The sequence below is a fragment of the Mauremys reevesii genome, linkage group 11 (assembly GCF_016161935.1).
Source record: "Mauremys reevesii isolate NIE-2019 linkage group 11, ASM1616193v1, whole genome shotgun sequence".
In the NCBI taxonomy this organism is placed as follows: Eukaryota; Metazoa; Chordata; order Testudines; family Geoemydidae; genus Mauremys; species Mauremys reevesii.
Genome location: NC_052633.1, coordinates 50,815,261 through 50,838,494, shown reverse-complemented (window position 1 = coordinate 50,838,494; position 23,234 = coordinate 50,815,261). Strand labels below are relative to the sequence as shown.

Genomic DNA, 23,234 nt, shown 5'->3' with positions numbered 1-23,234 from the left:
CATTACCTACAAGGCAGAAACAAACAGTATTGTGTAGTAAAATAAAGGTTAATTGTGCATCGTACTGATATCACATGCCAGGCATAGTTTACTTACATCACTTATTCTGTCTTTGACCTTGCGCATAAGTAGTAAGAGAGGGGTGTCATGGATTGTGGTGTACCCTTTAGACTTGGCCTTCTCAAATTCCATCTTGTAAATAATCTGAGGGTAAAAATTGTTAAATCATATTTATTCTGGCTAACCAGGTACAATTTAAGTGTTTTAAAAAAAATCAAGTTGAAAAATATTTTATTGTGGCTGAGGAGGACTCAATTTTTTAATTAGCATACTTCAAAGGTCTCAATTCAGAGTAGGAAGATGTACTTAAGATATATTTAGCATTATGATATTATGGTAATTATAGTTACCTCACTGATTTGCTTGTTGACTTTTGCAGTCCTCAGATGTTCTGGGGTATCCACGATTGAAGTAAACTTGTCCTTCTGCATTTCATACTGCCTCTTGTATTTAAACTAATAGGGGCAAAGAAGAGGACATTAACTATATGAAACAAGAAAACATCTTCAAGAAGAGACACAATCATGTTAAATTTGCATACTGCAATGTATGGGCCCATCTCCCACTGAAGTCAGTGGAAGCTGGGCAAGCATGCATAGACAGAATGTGGCCCTATGAGCCAGACTGAAAGAAGCCCTTATTCATATTGGAGCATCTGGCCCTGTTTGTGTGAGTTACTCCCGCATGTGGTCTCATGCTGATTCCAACATGAATAAGAGCTCCACAGTCTGGCACTGCAAGTACATTGGCCTGAAGGTGTAAAATAGAACTCTGAGATTAAAAAGGATTCTAAGCAGTTCTGTAAGGTCAGTGAAAGTGCTGCTTTTGTTTTTAATCACACTGGACAAGATTCCCTTTTAAAATCAGTACCGGACTGAAAGACTTTAATTAAGGTTTGGGAAAATATAAACATGGCAGACTGGACCAAGCAACCCCTCTAAATATTTCATTGCGTGCCAAACAATATTGGGGCACCAAAACATAACAATGCTTGAAATATGTGTATATAGTTTCTTTGAGGGTCATTTTGTCCAGCTCTGGGCCTAATCCTGTTCTCATGAAATACAATGAGAGCAGGACTGGGCACTAAGAATGAAAATTTACTACAGATGGGCTAGGGATGGTGGAGGAAATTGAGAGTTTGTTAAAAAAAACTAACTTTCACTTTATTCCCTGAATCATCCAAACTGAGAATATTTTGGTTACAAATGAGAAAATAATGCATGCATTAGAGACCAGAACAGCAAGGGACACAAAATAAAGATAAGAGCATACAAACAACACTCAGAACAGACTCGTCTCATGTGAACATGCAGGTCAGGCTGAGTGCTTATTTTCTGTACTTCAAATATGCCAGAGTTTACTTGGCAACATTTTAAACAAGAAAATAAATAGAATTCCATTGCTGAATTCAACAGAAATTGTCTAACAAATGTCTTTGCCATCTTAGTGCTGTGCTGTGGGATTTTATTAATGTTGATATAGTCTCAGTCTATTAGCTCCCATGTAATTGCTTTGCAATATTACATTTTCCAAGTGTAGCTGAAAAGGAACAGCATTAGCTGGCCTATTAGAAAAGGGTGTTGTGGGTGGGTTTTTGTGGTGTTGTTGCTTTGTTTGCTTTTTTGCCAATGACATGGGTAACAAGTATGTACGGAATGAGGACACAGAATGGAATTTTACAAAATTTAAACATTAACAAATGCTGTTGACTCAAGTACAGGTATAAATATGTAACAGCTCTGGAATGAGTTGCATTAACATCCGCCTGGTACATCCAGAAACTATGTAGGAGTCCAGATTTGATGAGTCTGGAAAACTAAATCTAAACACTAAATATTAGAATCATTTCCGTGTTGATGAATTTACCTTTCTTCATAATCAAAATTTTAAAAGCGTTTGTTTTTTCTTTGTTCTGTAATAATGAAATGGCTAAATTGTGCTCCCCTCTGCCCAATATGAACATAAAGGAATAAAGAGCTTCTCCCCATTGCATGCCTGCAGAAGGACTGCCTGGAAACTAAACTAGATAAAAAGAAAAGCTGAGGCATGGAGTAGGTGGAGCCACAATTCCCTTGCGTCCCCCTCTCCCCCCCCACACACAGCACACAGTGGCAAGAGTACACTGCATTCCTCCTTGCACTACTGTAGCGCTCTGAAAAGTATGGGTCTTCTGGAGAGACTATGACTCCCAATGCTCCACCTGGGCTGGTGGGACTCCATACCATTTTCAGTACAGAGCTGCTGATAAATGCATAAAATAAATGCTTCCTTAGGTTTAAATTACATTCATGAGCCAATTCTGTCAAGGGGACTGTGCACAGGGCAAGGTAACACTCAGTATGAGAAAGGATGGCATAACTGGGTCCTGGGTGATATGAGTGATGGATGGGATACAATGCCACTTTTACAGTTTCATCCTGCAAACACTTATGAACATGAGTAAAGTTACTCACATATGTAAGAATTTGCAGGATTTGGCTGATGAACTACATTAGGAAATATTCATGATTAATTTTTTACTGAGGGTTATAATATGGCCCAGTAGATGAATGGAAAACCAGTTCAGGCTCCTATGGGAGCTGAATCAGGCCCAGGGAATAACAGGTGTAATTTCAGATGCTCCATTACCAAGTAAAGAGTAGCAAATGCCCGGGGAAACATTAGAGCTCAAGATCAGTAGAAATTCAGAGAATTCATAAATATTAAAATGTTAAACATTCAAGCAGCTAAACTGTGTGTATAATGCCTTCCTCCAACAGAAACCATTCACATTACCTGGCTCCACAAGTTTGTGTTGTAAAGTGCTGTCAGCATATCTGGTCTCAGAATTTCATTACATCCATGTTGCAGGAACAACTTGGCACTAGACTTGTATTTTTTCTGTCCATGAAAAAATGGAGCACAAAAGATACTTGTGAAGTCAATGAACAGTACAGTTTTAGATCACAGTCACATTCACAGTGATGAGATTTAGGCAAGCATAGTATGTGTACTCACATCATTGCATGCCTGGACAATATGCATCCATACAATTTTAAACATGCATTTTTAATTAATGGTGCCAATTTGTAGGGCTTGCAATGATTTACCAACTTCTTAAAACAATCAGAACATTGGAACACCTTTTGGAAAATAAGAATCTTAGACCAAAAGGGCATTTAACCAATCAAACAAGTCCACTGTTGCCTTATATTTGCAATTAGATGGAAAAAATAAGTGTAAAAATCATTTAAAAAAAAGAAACATAGTCAAGAATAAGCGCATGATACAACATCCACTGAAGTCAATCAGACTCTTTCCACTGATTTCAATGGGCACTGGATCAGACTGTAGGTGAGAAAGATGTATGCAGGATTGTTGTAGCCCTGTCGGTCCCAGGATATGAGAGAGACAAGGTGGAGGAGGTAATATCTTTTATTGTACCAACTTCCTCTATGTAAGCTTGAAAGCTTGTCTCTCTCACCAACAGAAGATGGTCCAATAGAAGATATTACCTCCCCCACCTTGTCTCTCTGAGAAATATGTCATGCAAGTATCAATTGATGCACAATATATGAGAATACATAGAGAAATTACATAAACTAGTTAACTCAAAAAGCAGCTGTGGTCTTCGGGTGGCAAAACAGATACTGTCTGATAACACTGAACTAGAAGACTGTAATATCATAGGTGAGACTATGACATCATTGGCTATAGATATTTCAGGCAGATAAAGATGTGTTGTGTGCGATCCAGCCACATTTTGCTTGCACTGGTCAGCATTGCTACAGTTCATCTCTCCATTTGGCCAGTAAGATTCTAGGCTCATCCACAACAAAACTATAATTATCTTTCCTCTTCTCATACTCAGATTTGTATGTTAAATTGTAGCAAAGTAAAAAGGCGAGGGCACAAAGAAACACTGAGATAACAGCTTCAAAGCTGACACCTTACTGTGCATAATATTTAATATTTAAAAGGATATTGTTCAGGACCTCACCCAAATTAGAAAAATAAAGAAAAAGCAGAGGAAATATGGATAATTTATAAATAAGGCTAAGATTTTGTCACGGATATTTTTTGTAAAAGTCATGGACAGCTCCCAGACCCCAGTGATTAATCGAAGGCAACACAAAAGCTACTGGCCAACCCAGAGAGAGAAACCAAGAAACCAGATGCCCAGACCTGTGCTCTAAAAAGCAATAAACAAGAATTCACGGAAGCCTGTGACCTGTCTCCGACTAAAAATATCACTGACAAAATGGGACTCCAGGGTCCCTGCCGCCATCGTGAGTAAGAGTTCTGGGATCCCGCTGCATGGGAGCTGAGCAGCTCTGGGCCCCGCACCACCCATGGTGGCTGGGAGCTCCGGGGTTCCCTGCCACCTGTAATAAGTGGGAGCTCCAGGGTCCCCCGCCATGGGGACTGGGCTGCTGCAGGGTCCTCTTGCCTGCCACAGCAGCTGGGAGCTCTGCGGGAGTTCCCCCACTGCCTGCTGCGGCTGGGAGCTGCAGGGTCCACCCACCGCAGCTGGGAGCTGCAGGGTCCCCCTCACCAGAGCGGGGTCTGGGAGCTGCGGAGGGGCCAGCTGGGAACTCCAGTCTGGGGCAGAAAATGTCACAGAGATCTCTGGAAGTCACAGATTTCTTGAGTTCTGTGACCTCCATGACATAATCATAGTCTTATCTATAAAACAAATTCCCAAATTTACATTTAAGGATACAAGGTAAAACTTAAAAAAAAAAAGACTACAGCCCCTTTCTGCAACTCTCTCCTAAGCTGCCTTGTAATACCCATTCTGCATTCAAAAGAACTTCAGAATCATCCCTAGATGGTCAATATATTGAAAATTAAATCCTTACTGCACAAAAATACACTACTCAATACAATGTTATATCATCCACATTTCTGTAAATATCATTGGGATGTATCACTATAAATCATGTTGTAAAATACACTTTTGGCAAGCTTATTTAAACACATGCAACTGCATTAAAATATATTTTTATGCCTGACATTAGAATAGCTCATTTGTGCTGTTTAACAAAGATAACTCTATGATATAAGAGGCCCCTTATAGCATGCGCTGGTTCTTTGTAATATCTGCAATTGTGAACAATTATGACACAGTGGTATTGGAAATACAATCATTTATTTCTATACTTAGAAGAAGAAATACTGTATTGCATCTGCTACTAAATGTTGACATTTTAATGGTAAACACTGTGAGAAGATGTCAGCTGAGTAAAATAAAATATCTAGATGCTATATTCTGAACATCAACTGTCATGTCAAAAAGTGCGAGAGGTTGAGTTTGGTTATATTCTGGAGATCTGTATGCCAGCTTTAGGCTGACAAAAACTATGTCTAGTACAGAGTTTTAAAAAGGCTTAATTCATCATTTATAAAATACAGCATCTGTTCTAGGAGTCACAGTGGTTACATTATCAGATTACTTCAATCTTGGCCCAGTTGCAATTGGTTACCATTGTGCACTGTTTCTTTAAATCTGCAGCAAGAGCTGGGGAATTCTAGCCTGAAGCTCTGTGTTGAAACACAGAGCTGGATAGAATAGATTTGTGGGTAGTATTGTTTTCCTAATGCTAATGAAGTTCTTTATTCAGTGTGATTCTTTACCATTTTCACATGACAATCACAAGTTAAGTTTTACTGATTTAAAACCCTGTTTCTAAAAAGGAAACTGATACCTTTCAGAGTTACTGACTTTTTATTGGTCAGCAACTGAGAGAGCTCTTTGCATTTTCACTGCTGAAATGTGGGTCAAAAGGTTACTCTGTTTTAGTTATTATACACCTGCTTTACTCATCGCTATAGGTATCAAGAACATCCCTGCCCTTCTTCATTTTTGTCTAACTTTAAGACACATTTGCTTTCAGTAGCTTTTCATTTATTTCAATGTATTTTCCACTATGCAGGACAGATGAACTTTTAATTTAATGAAGGGCCTTGAGATGCCACTTCATCATGATATGCTATACAGGTCTGTTATCGTACTTACCTCATTCATTAGCTGAGTTGCATGTTTAAAATGCCTATTAATTGGACAGTCTGCTACATACTCAAACTGAGACTTTGTCTTTTCAAATGACTCCTTGTACTTACACTGGAGAAAACAAAGAAACTAGTTATTCCAGAATAAAATTAAAAGAAAGACCATGAAAAAATATGAATTGAAAAAATGTCTACACCAAAGGAATAGTGGAATTATTGCATATATAAATACATTTAAAAATGAAAAATATTACTTGGGTAATGTAGCTGTAGATATAGAAGTCTACTGTTTGTAATGGTCTTCCAAGGAAAACAATGGAAACATCAAACCTTCAGACATTAGAAATTAGACTTGGAAACACTAAAAAATGTTCAGTAGAGAACAATTGCATTGGCAGTGGATAGAAAGGATTAACTAAAAGGTCCCTTTACTCTGATCTGTATGATACTGTAACTTGGATTATTTAAAATGTGTTGCACCAGATTCTGCCCTGAAATATTCATATCCATATCAGAGGGCAGAATTTGGTCCTTTAGCTAAAAGATAATCATCACACAACCAAACTTTAAAACAATTCTTCCAAAAGTCATGAAGAGATTTATGTACCCCACTGTAGAGGACTTTGTTCTTTTCTGCCAGAGCAAGATCAGGAGTATCCCAGGCATAACAACCAAAGCCTCTAAGCAATGATAAGTCTTCTTTGTATTTAAACTGTAGAAAGAAAGTAAGAAGATAAATTAAAAAACTTGGAATAATTTCAGTTGGCAAAAAAAAATATTATCCTATTAATGCTGAAATACCATCCAGATCTAAGTCTAACACATGACAGTAATAGTTATGTGAGTTCCTGCATCAATTACCTTGCTAACTACATTTGTTTTTATACAATTAAGGGGCCAGCTTGTAACCTCAGTTAAATCATTGGGGTTGCACAGTTGTAATTGAGAGCAAGCCCAGAAGAGTCATTGGGTTAAATCCTGACTCCAGTGGGAGTGATGCCACAGGATTTCACATATTAAATATAAGCCATGAAAAAAAATGAACGTTGTTTTTATGTCTCAATAACATGCTCACAAAAAATCACCACTGAGACAGTTAAAAGTACCAGTGTCTTTCACGTGTTGTAACAAGCCAGGAAGACTGCTAAAGTGTTGCTAGGGGCTTGTCATGTGACAAACAAGTTCAAGCAACAAAATTAGGGCCCAATTCAACTTCCACTGAAGTCCATGGGAGTTTTGTCACTGCTTTCAAAAGGAAGTGGCCTTATTCACTTGATTTGCTCTGTTGATTCTGAAAACATGCCAGGCAACTGCGAAACTGATCACTCTTTCATTTCAGGAGACGATACCTGAGAGGAGTTAAGTGACACTCCATTTTGGACACCTGCTTTAAAAATGCAATGTCTAATATACAATAACCATTCAAACTCACATCGCTGATAGCATCTGTGACTGCACGATGATGGAAGTGCTCCGGACGGTCTGGGATAGATCTCCAGATTCCCAACTGGCTCACATAGTTTTCCTTATATTTCACCTACAAAAGGAGTTGAAAAGAAAGTTGTAAATGATGTAAAACAGATCGAAAACATAACACATTAGTCACCCAATTTTATGACATTCCTACTTCTCACTACTGACTCTCCCCAAAGACGTACTTAAATGTGGGGCCTGATTCTCATTTACACTAACCTTTTACACCACACTAGCAATGCAAAGTAGCCTTTCACTGGGAGGGAATTAAATATAAAAGCTCTAGTGTCATACAGTTAATGACAAACATTAATCAGGACTAGAAATGCTGTATACATACACTGCTGATGTCATCAGTGACCTTGCGATGATAGACAATATCCAAGGCATCTTTCACTGTGTGATATTTACCCTTTGCCTGCTCAAAGGTCTCTTTGTAGCGCAGCTGATAAGAAGAAAAATATGAACAAATTAGTTATATAGTCTGCCAGCAATTATTAAAGCTAAATGTATAGGCCTCTCTTAAGTCTAGAACTGCCTCCATAGCTGCTCGCCCACAGAAACTTGGTTTTGACCTTCCGTGGTCTCTCAACAAAAACACTTCCTTTCTAGAAGTGTGGTCACACACTGCCATAGGTGAAGTCTCACCCAGCTTCATTATGGAAATTGGGCTCATGAGAATGACACAGGGGGATGCATCATCTCCCATCATGTTAATGTGGAGCCAAGGAAAATTTAAGAAGCTTTGTTGCCCAAAATTAACTGCCTGACTGAGATCCAAACTGGAACTCAGTCAGAGAGGAAAGATTAGGCCCATCAAAGCAGGGATTTTCCCTGCTCACCCTTAGGCTATGTCTACAGTACAGCCTCTGTCAGCAAAACTTATGTTGTTCAGGGTTGTGAATATTCCACCCCGCTGAGCAACATAAGTTACAGCAACTTAAGCGTTCATGTGCACAGTGCTATGATGGTGGGAGAGCTTCTCTCGCCGACACAGCTTCTGCCACTCGTGGGGTTGTTTTTTTATGCTGACAGGAGAGCCCTCTCCTATCGGCATAGAGCGTCCTCACCACACGCACTGCAGCGGTGCCAGTGCAGCTATATTGGTACTGCAGTGCTGCTGCAGCGCTGTACATGTAGACGTGCCCTAAGAGTGAAGATGAAGAAGAAAGGCACCGTACATCACAGAAGTACCCTGTACAACAGCAATGAGTGCTGGATTTGGTATAAAAACATCCATCCTTTTCCCCAGGCATGCCCTGAATGGAGGAAAGCAAGAAGGTCTTGGTCTTGGTCCTGTGGGGAGGGATAGCTCAGTGGTTTGAGCATTGGCCTGCTAAACCCAGGGTTGTGAGTTCAATCCTTGAGGAGGCCACTCAGGGATCTGGGGCAAAAATTGGTCCTGCTAGTGAAGGCAGGGGGCTGGACTCAATGACCTTTCAAGGTCCCTTCCAGTTCAAGGAGCTTGGTATATCTCCTATAATTACCTAGGTCATTCCAGTTCTAAGTTTACTGGAAACTCCCCAACCTCCATAGCACAGAAACCCTGATCCACACAGAAGTTCTGTTGTATGACAGCTGGGAAGCTCATTTGCAGCACAAAAGCTCACAATCACCAGTGCAGAGCTGAGGTCTTTTGCCTTTCTATTTTGGACATGTGTAACTGAACAAGTTGACCTGATGGGCAGCCCAATACATAAGCCCAATACCTTTCAGACTTTTAATGGCCCAGGCAGCAATTTGCAACCAGAAAGGTACACCACAGATCTCATTATATAGCAGAACACATCTACAAGTAATTTTAAATTAATATTCCACACTTGAAACAAAAACCTATTTCATCCTCAGATCCTTACCCAGGTCAGCTCAGACAGAAATTGATTTTTTCCAAATCTGCATTCTAAGTAAAAGGGAATGAACTCTCAGTGAAGATTGAGATTTATTCCTCAAACAGCACTGAGATGAAGAAGTGGGATAAAAGCATTTCTGTGCTTGCTTCCAGCATCAGTACTTTCACTCTAATCTATATTATTTGTAAATGTCACATGGGGAGGCAATTCATTTTGTCCTGATTTATTTCTCTCATCCTCTCATTTTTTTTTTAATTTTTTTTTTGACTAGCACATTTGAACTCAAGATTGGCTGGAAAAAGACAAACATAAAAAGATATAAGGTGCCTTCAGTCCAAACATAGGAATCTCACTGACATCATTTTATGATCAGCATGGAGATGGAGTGACAGATACAGCATGCACCATAGTGGGATTTGGATGCACGGGCAGTCTATTTTATATATTGCCATATGTTCATTTTCCCTAGCACCTTTTCTGCTCTATTGAAAGATGAGAGACAGTGTCGGTGTCTGCAGGATACATACATCACTAGCATTCCAGTAAGCCTTCTTAGCCCTGATGAGGATAGGAGTGTCAGAGACAGTTGTGTACTTGTGCTTCATCTTCTCATATTGGGCTTTGTACTTTTTCTGAGATCAGATGGCAGGAGGGAAAAGAACAAAAATATAATTAGTTACAAAGATATTTGCCCAGCTGATGCTGTGTTAGCACCCAGGGAAGCTACATGTAGTACACTTCGCTGAGCGTCATTACTGCATGATACTAAGTGCATTCAACTTCCACTGAAGTCGATGGGAGTTGAAGTTGCTCAGCAGCTCCCGAAAGGTGCTCAGCACCGTGTAGAACCAGGTCCTAACCAATCTGCTCTGCATGATGCCTTACAGAGGGGTGGACACATTTTTTATTTTGGGGGTTGGGACTAGAGCTAAAAATAATAGTTGTTGAACATCACTGTAATGAGTAGTTTTGTACCATGACAACATTTGTCCACTTTTAATAAACACATAAACCAGCTTCTGTTCCAAATTCAGTGTTTCATGTATTTATTAATGTAGCCCAGAAAGGATTTATTTTATTTTATTTTAGTGGGGGCGAGGGGGCAGATGCTAAAGCTACCTCCATGGCTTCATAAGTCTGAATATTACAGATATGCATTTAGAAGCAGATGATTTTTCTCTTTCATAAAACATTTCTCTGTGTTAGAATTATATATTAAATGAAAAAATACCCTGGGATCATACAAGGAAATGTAATACTTAAGAATCAGAAGATTTAAAATAAATAAAACTGTGTTCTGTTACCCCTACACTCCCCACCCCTATTAATGTTAGAACTGGAACCTTCACATAGTATAACTGTGCTGAAGATGGGAGCAGGTATCTTACCTCACTGACCATGTCCTTCACGTGTTTTGCAAGCGTCAAGGCTGGGGTCTGATCACCAACATGGTGATGGGGTCTCTCTTTGGTGGCTAGCTCTACATACAAGTACTGTGACAAGGAAAGAAAAACAGAACGTTCAAAAATATATGTTTCTAATTAACTTTATCTTGAGAACCCTACCAAATGACCGTGCTGAAAATGCGTACGCACACACAGACATCATGAAAATGTAATCCAGTCATTCGTCTTCCAGGCCCTCTCTCACCTCATCCTTCTTCCATCTCAATACTCTGGCTACTCCATAAATGCCAGCAAAATATTTACGAATCAAAATCCCAAAGGAGCATAATAGCAATGGCCTTCACAGAGCCCTTATTAAGAGCTTTTATTCTGGGCCATCTTTAAAAAACATTACTGATTATTTACAAGACCAGGGTTTCACCTTTAGTAACTGGAAAAACTACAGGGAACGTACCCAGGTGTAAATTAGTAACACGTATGGTGGATGCACTAATTAAAAGCAAGTTTCTGGCTTTCACAACCACATGCAGCAGTGGAGATAGCAGGAGATACAGCGTCCAGGTGTTGCATACACATTCTACATGTGGAGGGCAAAGGCAAGCACAGCACCTCATGGGGCACTGAGGAGAGACTGCTCATATGTATGAATTATACCGTTAAAGAAGTACAGAGGGGAGTCCACCTTGTGCTAGCCTCTGAGTGCTAGCAGTTGCAGGAGGGTTCTGGTTCTGGCCTATTTTGAGCCACTGAGTGCTGCAGCCACTCTAGGCAACTTCTACACACTGTGAATGCAAGAAACCCTATTGTGCTGGCCCCTATGCACTAAGGGAGAAGAACTCTTTGTAACTTCTGCCTGTGTTCACACACACACACACACCCCTGCACACGCTAGACCTACCTATTTGTCTAAACTGTACATGCAGGTTTTTCACATCACTTGGAAGACTGCACATCAATTAAAAAATGTCATAATTTTACCTGGCTAATGTGCCCATTAATAAAGACAGATTTATTTGGCTACCTGGGTTGGGATTTTAGAGAATCTGAATGCAGTTATATGGAGGTTTAATAAAGATTTCTGCTACTTCAGATGAAGAGAACTGGACATGTTTGTTAAAGAAACATCATGAGCTTGAGAATCATATTGTCATTTGAAAATGTGTATTAATCATTATTACAAGTCATCTCTAAGATTTCTAAGTTGACTTGAGAAGGGTTGTGGGGAGCACTGTAGTAAGATGGATTCAACAATCAACACAGATTCCCAGCCCCTTTTCTATTAAGGAAGAATTTTACCTGACTCTGTATTTTCTGTCCTTTCTTGGCTCGTAAGAAATCTGGTGTATCAAGGATCGACGTGAATTTCGTCTTTTGCTTCTTGCCTGCAGCTCTGTAAACCACCTAGAAGGAGACAAAGCCTGGCAGTTATTTCCTTTCTTACAAATATTCAATTAGCATTTAGTTAATCAAAGCTGGGAAAGGATAAGGTCTAAAATACATCAGGAAAGCCAGTGAGATGATCTGAGCTTCTTTTGATCATTGCCAACCTGAACAGATAAAATAATGCAATACTTACTTCACTCAAATGTGCCTTCAGCTCCTGAACTTTCCTGTATTCGGGAGTGTCCAGAACCACACTGTATTTATCCCGCATCTTCTTTGCCGTATTGGTGTATACGTAATTAGACTGAAAATGAATAAACATGACACATATTGAAGCGGCAGTATTCTCAGCAGTGTATAGAAAATGTACAGGGGAGCCTAACATGGGTAACGGCTGATACAGCGGCATCACGCTCAATTGCTAGTACTTTGAATCAGCTGTTTTGAAGCAGCATGGCACGAAACACTCTGAGTTCCTTAATCATTCTGACGTAGCACTTACCACAGATCATCTTGACAACTGTGCATCAGTAAATAATGAATCAATATTAAATTACGTGTCAGAAAAAAGAACATACCCAAAGCTCCCGCAAGTGACGAGCACGGACCATATCAGGAGTATCATACAGGAAGCAACCCAGGCCCCTCAACCAGTGTAGATCCTCTTTGTATTTATTCTGTGAAGCAAGCATAATAACAGAAAATTAAAAGTTGATCCTTTTGGAAAAAAGTGAATAATCAAACAATCATATTATTTTAGCTTGTATACAATTTAAATGTCAAGTCAAATTCTTCTCCCATTGACATCTGCACATGTGTGACTAGGAAAAGAGTTTGGCCCATCACATTAAAAGGCAAGGTATCTTTGCTTACATCACTTGTGATATCTCCAACGTGGCGGCAATGGATCACTTGAGGGGTGTATGGCAAGGAAATCAAGTGTCCCTGCATCTTAAAGAAATCTGCCTTGTAGATCAGCTGAAAGACAAAGGGAAAATATTACATATATTTAATCATGCTGAATATACCAAGCATCTCCTTTTTATAAAACTGAAAAATGAGACATACATCACTGATAGCTTCCTGTGTGGCTTTGACTTGGCGAATTTCTGGTGTGTCAGGGGTGGTATGAATCTTGTCCTTATTTTTGTGGTATATCTCCCTATACAGCCTCTGCACCAAAGGAGAGAGTATTCCATGTGTTAAAAACAGAACTCTTGAAAGAAAACCACACTGCATCTGGGTTAGCAGAAAATAAATAGCTATTGCTCTATTAATCGCAGACTTCCTTCTACTTCCATGCACTAGATAGTACAGAAGGACAGGAGAAAATGGAACCACTTTAATAGAAAGGTTTGGTTCTTATACGGTAAAGACATTTCACAACAACTATTTTATTAACATCTTAGAAACATGTTACAGAGAATCTAAGGCCCAGATCATGCAAAAAATCATGTATATGCTTAATTTAAGCACATTTTAAAATCAATGGTTAAGAAAGTGTGTGGGGTTTTTTGCAAGCTTTGGGCCAAAAAATGTTGAAAATATGGCTCTCACTAGCAAAGAGACTTATCAGTTTCCCAACAGCTTTTATTAAAAAGCAGCTAGATTGTTTTATGAAATTATGTTGTCATGTATTTTAGTATACACCAGAAATACCAAATAATGATGCATTAATACAAACATATATACTGATAATTAACATTTACAGTACCTCATTAAGAACTTTATTCACTTTCTTGATATGCTCAAAGCCAACAGCTTTGGGTCCAAGAGTGTAGCCTTTAGCCTTGATGTGCTCATAGGCTTCTTTGTATTTAAGCTGTAAAATTAAAAAAGAAGGTTTAAAATAAAAGGGTGTAAGAAAAATCATATATGATGTTGGCTGTGACTGCATCTGTAATAAATGCCTGTTTATCTACTACTATTTACAGCCAATATAAAGAAAGGACTATATTTAGGTTTGGCAGCTTCTATACAGCACAAAGAGCCAGACTTTTAAAGGTATTCAGATGAGAGTGGGTGCCTAGGCACGTCTGAAAATCCTACTAGGCATCTATATGCATTTGTAAGCACCTAAACTTTTAAAAATCTGTATGGGTAGGTGGTGTATTGAGGGCTCCAAAGGATGTTCAGATTCAACTAGATCTGTGAGAGCTTCTGCCAGAAGAACACCCCAGCACAAATCAAGGCGATGATCTGGTGGGAGATCCTCAGGGGTTAATTTTTCCTGGGACAAGGTGGCTCCCACTGACATAGGATTAAATCAAGCCCAAAATGTGACCCTTATGAATCCTGAACTATGGAAAATAAGCCACACATCTTTAATAGACACATATGCTAACTTTGAGAGATTTCATGACACATTTGGATTCTGTGACTTAAAATGATGTAGCAGAAACTAACCTTTGGGGGACTATTTCTATTGAGATTAATGATTTTGTTTCACTTCTCATGCATTTGATAAGGTATAAATATCAGAGGGAAATTTATGTAATGATAGCATAATATTCAGATTTCTGTACAGTTCATCAGCTTTTACAGATACTCAGGGCAAACACAATGAGCTGCATAGCTGAATAGCAACTTCCTTATAGCAATATTGTACGTTCACATAGGATGCCTAGAGATCACCGAATACTCTCTTGCAAACCATATCTTAAAAGAACTTAGTATATTACTTACATCGCTGCCTATGTATTGGACATGTTTAGCAAGCTTAAAGCCTGGAGTATCTGGTGGGAGTTTGTATCCAGTGGGGAGGGCATGCAAGCCAGCCCCCCGGTATAGATTCTGCAGGAAAAGTAAAAAAGTTACAATTACATAAAATATGTGAGGGAGTTTGTTGGTATTGCATAGCTAGTATCTTCTTTGCAATGGACCAAATCCTTCCCTTTTTAACTCCACTGAGGTCATCTGAGGCATGCAGATAATAAGCTACATCAGGTATCCTTGTACATTCAAGGAGATTTTTTAGTTTAATTTCAGAGCAATAAAGACTAGCCATGATGGGCCAGAGGAAAAGCTGAAATCATCACACAAGCTGGGTTTGGGGTACAAGGACGAGGCTTGGAGAAAATGGACTCTGTCGCTAAACCCAGAATGCAATGAAGATATGCTGGCTGGGTCTTGGATAGATGGCTTTCAAAAAGCCAGATGGTTTTGAACAGACTGTATTCTGGATCTCCAGTCTTGGAGTGCAGCAAAGAGAATGATGGCCTCGCAGATTGGATTGCTGGCTCTGAAAGGTTTGCATTCAGAGCTGGCATCTTCACCGAGAACAATCACAGAGAACATAACCAGTTCTAATGGGGAGAATTCCCTGGAGTTTTGTAAACTGGAAATATACACTCCCAACATTGTTGAAGTAGCGTATGTGACACCCAACAGCAGAAGTTGGCCATTATTCTTTAGTATCCTCTTAGAAATGAAAACTTGATACTTACTTCACTCTGTATCTTATGAGCATGCTTTGCCCGCACCAAGTCCACTGTTTTATCGGTGGGGGTCATTTTGCCTCTAATATTATGCACATATGCATGGCGATAGACAGCCTAGGAAATAAGAAAAAAACAATTAGCCTATTGATACCATTTTGTGATATGTGTTTGTCTAACTCAGTGATTCTCAAACTGTGGGTCAGGACCCCAAAGTGGGTCACGATCCTGCTTTAATGGGGTCGCCAAGCCTCACCGCCCGAGGACTTCAGGTTATAGGCTCCCTCCTGGGGTCGTGTAGTAATATTTGTTGTCAGAAGAGAAGCACGGTACAATGAAGTTTAAGAATTCCTGGTCTAACTTATTGTGGGTCAATTAGTGTTTGCTGGCTTATCAGGACCATCTTTTGAAATATGAAGAGGGAAAAAGCTTCACATTCAGGGTATGTTGTGTAGAACATGCTTGCCATGCTGCTGAAAGCAGCTGTTGCCTAATATTCTATTGATGGTATAGCAAAGGGTGGTACTAGACTAGCATGAAGTGATTCCAACATGTCATTAAATGTCACATTATTGGAATTATTGAGGCATGATACATATCATACAGTGATGAAATGTGGTATAAAGACTTACATCACTCAGATTCTTGCCACTAATGACATTCTGGACATAATAAGGAGTGTCAGTGATCATGGTGTAGTCATTCTTCATTTTCTCTGCCTTAGATTTGTACTTAATCTGCAGAGAGAAAGAAAACAATTTGATTATTGTAAGTCTGGTTTTTAATTAAACAACTTGCTTATGCACAATATTAGTAATTCAGTAAAGTCAATTATATTTAAGCAAAAAGAAAAGAAAACAGTACTCAGATGAGACATTTGACCAGATAAAAACAGTCATAGCACTACACTCGGGGAACATTAGAAATACTTCAATAACATAACTATTCTGTTATTAAATATTTGTATGTACCATAAAAAACATGAATCCCCAATATTCTAAATAAAAACTCCTGAGGAGATGTGTTCTTTGTAATCAAAACCATTATCTACAACTACTTCAACTGCTTAATCCTGAACTAATAAGGGGTAAGGAAACTTTGCCTGCAAAAAAAATTGACTCATCAAAATCAATGACATATCACTTCTAGATTGTATTAATTTTCATTCAGTGCTGCTGTACAGTATACAAAGCACAGTGGCCCTGTCGCAGCTTCCGGGGAGCCCCCCGAGATAAGTGCCACCCAGAGTCTGCACCCCTCACTCCCTCCTGCTCCCCAGCCCTGCCCTGAGCCCCCTCCCACACCCAAATTCCCTCCCAGAGCCCATACCTCAACTCTCTGCCCCAGTCCTGTGCCCTCTCCCACATCCAATCAGTGGCCCTGATTCAGTAAAGCATTCCCATTCCAGGAGAGCATCTCAGCATGTATATCCCACTAACGTCAATCAGACTTAAGCCCATTCTTAAGCACTTTTCTAAATATGCATGGACTAAACAAATGCTTGAGTGCTTTCCTGTGGGGGAGGGGGGCCTCCTCCTAACACCTAATTATTGCAAATCAATAACATTTAAAGAACTCAATCTGAACATTTCAGTGTAAGGAGGAAATGCAATGCCCTTCCAGGCTTCGTCCCCATGGTAGTTTAAAGAGTGAGACTAGATGTGAAGGAAACTGAAAAGCATAACCGAATTAGAGACAATTCAGACTTACATCACTGCGAAGATCATATGCATGTTTGGCATGCAGAATTTCAGGAGTATCCCAAACAAAGCAGCCAATGCCTTTCAGCCAGTTAAGGTCATCCTTGTAAACAATCTAGAGTATTATAGAAAACAAGGAAGTGTTTAAGAATTTCACTATAGCTTAATCCCTTAGCTATACATTAACCCTAGATGGCAGCTTTCAATAGTAAATATCTTTTCCAATATTCTTAAACTAATTTGCCTGGACCCTGACAACAAGCACTATTGGTTCTTTTAGCTTTTAACTGAACTGAGGGTGCAGGGTGAGGGAGCCTATACAATTAGAATTAGTTTGACAGGAAGGTTTTCAACTAACCTGTATTTTGCATAATGATGCATTACTGCTGAAATAATGCAGAGCATTTCAAAATCCAGGGAATTTTGCCAAATACAAATGATTTGTCTTTCTCTCTCAGATTCTGGGCATTTTTTTTCAAAATCTGAGTGTGTTTTTTTTTAAAGCAAATACAACCAAAACATACTTTAAAAAAATCTAAGCAACTGTGTGAAAATTTGTATTTTCTGAAACTAAGCAGAAAACACAAATCTTCAGAAAGATCATAAACCTGTGCTAATGCAAGGAATTCTCACAGTCCCTGTTTCCAGCAGCTATACTTATTGGTATGAAAGACAGTAATAAAAAAAAGAAATACTGAAAAAAGGCTGCAATTCTGAACTTTTTTGGTATGCATATCTATTCTGTGGATGAAATTCACTTTACCTGCATATAGACAGAGTAACTGACTGCACCCAAATAGTTGATGGAGTAGCAGCTACTGCCCACAAATAACACTTGCATGTTCCCCTGGGACCACTGGATTTGCAGAAACACAGAAGCTATGGCCCTTCCTCTGGCCTGCCCCCATATTGGAGCAATCCTAGAGAGCCTTTTACCACATGGGTAAACCCACCCGGGGCATCGAAATCTCCAGAGTACCTTGCACTATTGATTAATTACTTTGGGTAATTTATAAACACAACCTGGGAAGGAGTTTGGAGAACTGTCTGATCACTAGACTTGCAGTGCTGTGGTCTGATGTTCATACCAGGGAGAAACCAGACTGTACCTGTTCAGCTTGATCTAAGCTAAACACCTGTGGTATAAGCAATGTTTGTAAACAGTCTTGGACAGCTGTTATGTGCGGACATAAAACAATGCACAAATATTGCAATCTCAGGACGCTCCAACATTTTTTCTGCAACACAATTTCACCTATTACAGACAGAATCTAACAACAGAAATCTCTTTGAAAGTTGAACAGTGACATAATATAATTTGTAGGCTTACTTCACTGAGCTGGTCAGTGACTTTTCTAACATGAGCGTTGATCTGAAGGTCTGGTAGGCAGGTCCACTCATGGAGATGGAGGCGATAATCAATTTCACTGACTTTTTTCTGTGTGGCCCTAGCACCTACAATGTCTACCATGTCTGGAAGAATGTGGATTTTGGCCTTGTTCTTTTCGTAGACTTCTTTGTACAGACGCTGTGAAATTAAAATATTATGTTAATAATGGGAGAAAAGAGCCTGACATCATTTACAATTGTTGATTTTCTTATGCAATAGAAGTTAGAACAAACATTTTCATGTTATAAGTAGGTTCCTCAGCATTATAGTTTTTGTAGGGTAGACCTTGTTCTACAGATACACTATCAAAGGCTTAGCCACAAAAGAAAATGTAGCAGAACGAACATAAACATATTTTTATACATATTGGAGAAAGTTCAGGAGAAAGGTTAGTAAATATCAATAGTTGCCAAACATATTTAAATATGAAATCTTGATTAATGTATGTGGATGCTTTGACTATCAGGAGAACTTAAATTTTAAAAAAGATACTTACATCAATGTTAAACTTGCCAACTCTAAGGCATCTTGCTGTGTTGGGATCATCTTCAACACTTCTGGGTAGAGTGTAAAGTGCTTTAAACTTATCATATTCCTCCCGATACTTGACCTAAGCAGAGACAAGGAGAAAAAATGACTTCCTCCAGTAACACAACTACATTTTTAGAGCCACATTCACTGGTGACTGAAGTGGGCACAACTCCTTTGAGGTCAGTGGAGACTGAAAGCAGTTCAGGGCAAGGTCTTGTCTTCTGTTTTGTTAGGTGTACCTATGATGCCATATAGATAATGACAGCTTCCAGAAGAATTTTGTAAAATAGCAGGAATAAATGAATTGATTAATTTATTGTAGGAAAATAATTCCAGCTCTCTATATTTCCAGAGGTCGATATAAAAATGTTCAGGAAGGGAACTATCTTTTATGGGTCTCAGTTCAGCAAAGTATGTGCATGAATCCATCCATATTCAGCAAAGCACTTAAGCACATGTGTAACTTCAAGCACATGTTTAAGTACTTTGTTGCATAGGATGGATTGCTGAATGAGGGCCATCTAGCATATGTCTTGTATAGTGATTGTCAGGAAGAGCTTTCCTACAGTACTACATATCGTGAATTTTGCTCATCAAAAGATGAATCACAGAAATATGTCTTTAGCTGAACCTGTGTGGTTAAATCCATGAAATGTAACAGTATCTCAAATTCAAATCTAGCCAGAGGTTTAGATCCTATTGTCTTATATCTAAAAATTGGAAGTATAAAAGTGAAGAAGTTGCTGAAAGCAAACTTTGGCTAGGGATATAAGAAGACAATCTTTTATTGAAGTATTTGGTAGAAAGATTGAAAAGGCTCTTGTTTCGAGCAAGAACCAAGTTGTGGTCAACAGATAATAAGGCTGCCAGGAGAGAAGAAATTACTTGCATGAATGACTGTGTACCTACTCATAGACACACATTTGAAATAAAAATAAATAGTACTATGTAAATGCAAAGCAGAAAAGGGCTTTATTGCTAGCATTAATGAGCTGCAAAGATAGAGAAGCTTAAAATATTATGTTCACTTACAATACTAGCATTATGCTTCAGTTCTTTGGCACGAGACAGAGAGATGGAATCAGAGGACATTTTGTAACCAGAGGCTTTCACTTTATCCCAGGCTTCCTTGTACAGGTTCTGAGTGGGAATACAAAGATCTCTGAATATGTTTTTCAAAACTCTTACATAACACACAGTATAGGAAAGCAATCAAAATCATTTGTATCTTAACTTAAACCCATGCAGACCTCTGAACTCTTACTCAAGCCCGATAGACTGAATGTTGGTTCAGAATAATCACCCACCAGGCCCAAAAGCTCATTCCATGAGTGACAAAAGCCAGCTGTTCATCCACTGGGGCCCAGTCTCCTGCAAGAATTGGTCCCCAATTGTGCTTTGACACATGGAATCAGCTTATCAATACACTGTATTTTGCCTAACATCTGGAACTAAGGAGTTTGAAAAAACAAAATCAATCCCAGCTCCTTGAAAGAAACAAAAGAGTTTAAAACACTCACATTGCTAAAAAGATGTTTCAGATTTTGTGTTCTTTCATGATCCACTGTTTCCACCACAGTTGTATATTTGTCCTTAATTTTGTGATAATTTTCTTTATATTTCACCTTTAAGAAAGATATAGTGATTAATTCACTATGTTTTAACTATCTGTGGGAATGGGGGAAAGTTTCTGGGTGGAAAAAGGGGAATGACTCACCTCACTAGCATGGATGCCGCTCTGGACCGCAGTCACATAAAGCGGTGTATCGGTAACGGCACTGTAGTTCTGCAAATTCTCTTTTCCTGCAGCTGTGTATTTCAGCTAAGAAAACACAGACAAAAAGTGTTCTAAGAATAACTAGACCTGCTTCTCTAGCAACTTCATCATGTTTTCCAGGTCCATCAGCCATCTATTCCCTTTGTTAAAATAGGCCTCTATACTGTATATTATAATTTTTATTCAGAAATGTTAACAGCAATAAGTCTTGGGAGCTGATCACTCCACATGAAGAAATTTCAGCAGTGGAACGTTCACATATAAGCAGACCAATCTCGTAATCTTCAGACTAAAATAAACTTCCTTGTTCAAACTCTGTTAAACTGCTATCCTTTCCAGTTCCCCTTGGTTCTCTGCTTTTCTCAATAACAAGAGGAAATAATGATGTCTCTATCAGATAAGCCTGGAAGACTACGTTGCATTTTTTTTATTTGGCTGATCTAAAGCATACTGTACAGAATCAAGCCCTGCTCTCAGCTATGGTGGTGTAAACCCCAAGGAATGTAAATGAAATTAAAATGTGGCCCACTAGCTCTTCTTATTTGAGGAAGATTTGCTTACTTGGCTTTGGAGATCATATGATTTCTTAGCATGCAGGATTTGTGGGGTGTCCCAGACATAGCATCCAAGTCCTTTCAGCCAATTTAAGTCATCTTTATACACAACCTGTAAAGAAGAAAAACTAAATCAGTTCCTAGAAAATGTGCATCCTACCTGAAAGGTGGTAATTGCATCTTCCCCATACCAACTCAATGTCTCCCACATAGCAAGGCAGAGCTACTCAAGGCTGTGACCCAATCTTATTCACCGATTAAAATCAGTTTTGAAAGTTTATGTCTGAGAATGAAGAAAAGTGTTCAGTACCACAGTTAGTCCCTGTTATTTTCAGCTTTTTCTACAGGAATTTCTATGAGAAGTAAAAGTAGAACAAAGTGGCAACCCACAGCATGTAGAGTCCGATTATTCAGATGTAATCAGACCTTCTTGGGTAAAAAGGACCATTTCATATTGATTTAATAGAACAATTATATGGTCAACTAAGCCAGTGCATTCCAACCTGTCTGGTCAGTTGTACCAGTGTGCTGTCCTTGGTGCAGCACCCAAAGGTGGCAGGGCAGAGGTAAACCACTTTTGCACTCTTCTGATTCCAGGAGCTTCTGGGAGCTGTTTTGGCCTCAGTGTAAGTTAGAGCAGTCCAAAGGGAGCATTATAATGCCTGAGGGTCACTGCAGTGCTGCAGTGTTTTGACCACATCTTGTATTCCCAACATGCCTCCTACACCAACCCTAGTCATTAGAAGCTACTGGCATGCTTGCGCAAGTCAGGTCTGTATGTTTCTGTACAACCTTACCCAAAGCTCACTGAAGGCAATAGGAAAAAAAACAAAAGTGGACTCCAGTGGACTTGGATTAGGATTAGGCCTGTAAATCTTAAGCTTTTTTCCAATTTTCAAACAAAATAATAAATAACAAGCTCACAAAAAATCCTTTGAAAAATTGTTTAAAGCCCCCCTGAACATTATGGCAGATTCAATTACATGATGTTATTAAGCAATTTGGAAGCAGTTATTAATTTCACATAACTACTTAAAAAAAAAAGTAATTTAGCCAGAAGGCTGTGAAGCTACCCGAACTTGGAATGTCTAAACAGGGTACATACATCACTCAAAATCTCCTGGGCTTTCTTCGCCAGAACAACATCATTTTCTTCAGGTGAACAATTCCACTGGTGGAGGTAGGTTCGGTACTCAAGATCACTGAGGATATATTGACACTTTTTAGCCAACAGGTGATTCAACATGTCACTTGGAATATGGACATTTGCCTTGGTGTCTTCATAATTCTTTCTGTAGGCCAGCTGGAAAGAAAGTATGGGGGACGGGGGAGAGAGTAAAAATGTGTATTTTTCAGGCACAGCTCTGACTAGAAACAGAGCTATATCACAGGGTCTAATCCAGCACCTTTTCAACTCAATGGCAAAACTCCCATTGACTGCAGTGGGATCAGGCCTGAGCCTATAATGCTGAAGAAATACTTATTTATTAAATTAAAATGTTTAAAATTAATTCTACTGGAGTGCTATAAGAGAAGGAGTGGCCTTTGTCCTGTTAGTTTCACACAGCTGGTTAGAAAATGCATGAGACTTTGAGGTATAGTAACTACTCGTTTAACGTCGTAGTTATGTTCCTGAAAAATGCAACTTTAAACGGAACGATGTTAAGCAAACATTTCCC

General features: G+C 39.1%; 1 protein-coding gene across 31 annotated transcripts in view; it reads right to left on the bottom strand.

The window, feature by feature from the left end:
- NEB (nebulin) overlaps positions 1 to 23,234 on the bottom strand; it is a 193,063-nt gene that overhangs the window by 39,899 nt on the left and 129,930 nt on the right. For all 31 annotated transcript variants that reach the window (XM_039494923.1, XM_039494935.1, XM_039494927.1 and 28 more), the window contains 26 exons: positions 22,661 to 22,858; positions 21,563 to 21,667; positions 20,942 to 21,046; positions 20,745 to 20,849; positions 20,257 to 20,364; positions 19,190 to 19,303; positions 18,634 to 18,831; positions 17,314 to 17,418; positions 16,236 to 16,340; positions 15,613 to 15,720; positions 14,852 to 14,959; positions 13,881 to 13,988; positions 13,235 to 13,339; positions 13,040 to 13,144; positions 12,745 to 12,843; positions 12,360 to 12,470; positions 12,080 to 12,184; positions 10,766 to 10,870; positions 9,905 to 10,009; positions 7,868 to 7,972; positions 7,487 to 7,591; positions 6,662 to 6,766; positions 6,062 to 6,166; positions 2,839 to 2,943; positions 411 to 515; positions 97 to 204 (listed from right to left, as the gene is read on the bottom strand). In XM_039494923.1, coding sequence (XP_039350857.1) covers positions 97 to 204; positions 411 to 515; positions 2,839 to 2,943; positions 6,062 to 6,166; positions 6,662 to 6,766; positions 7,487 to 7,591; positions 7,868 to 7,972; positions 9,905 to 10,009; positions 10,766 to 10,870; positions 12,080 to 12,184; positions 12,360 to 12,470; positions 12,745 to 12,843; positions 13,040 to 13,144; positions 13,235 to 13,339; positions 13,881 to 13,988; positions 14,852 to 14,959; positions 15,613 to 15,720; positions 16,236 to 16,340; positions 17,314 to 17,418; positions 18,634 to 18,831; positions 19,190 to 19,303; positions 20,257 to 20,364; positions 20,745 to 20,849; positions 20,942 to 21,046; positions 21,563 to 21,667; positions 22,661 to 22,858 — 2,940 coding nt within the window. The remainder of the gene's footprint in view (positions 1 to 96; positions 205 to 410; positions 516 to 2,838; positions 2,944 to 6,061; positions 6,167 to 6,661; positions 6,767 to 7,486; positions 7,592 to 7,867; positions 7,973 to 9,904; positions 10,010 to 10,765; positions 10,871 to 12,079; positions 12,185 to 12,359; positions 12,471 to 12,744; positions 12,844 to 13,039; positions 13,145 to 13,234; positions 13,340 to 13,880; positions 13,989 to 14,851; positions 14,960 to 15,612; positions 15,721 to 16,235; positions 16,341 to 17,313; positions 17,419 to 18,633; positions 18,832 to 19,189; positions 19,304 to 20,256; positions 20,365 to 20,744; positions 20,850 to 20,941; positions 21,047 to 21,562; positions 21,668 to 22,660; positions 22,859 to 23,234) is intronic.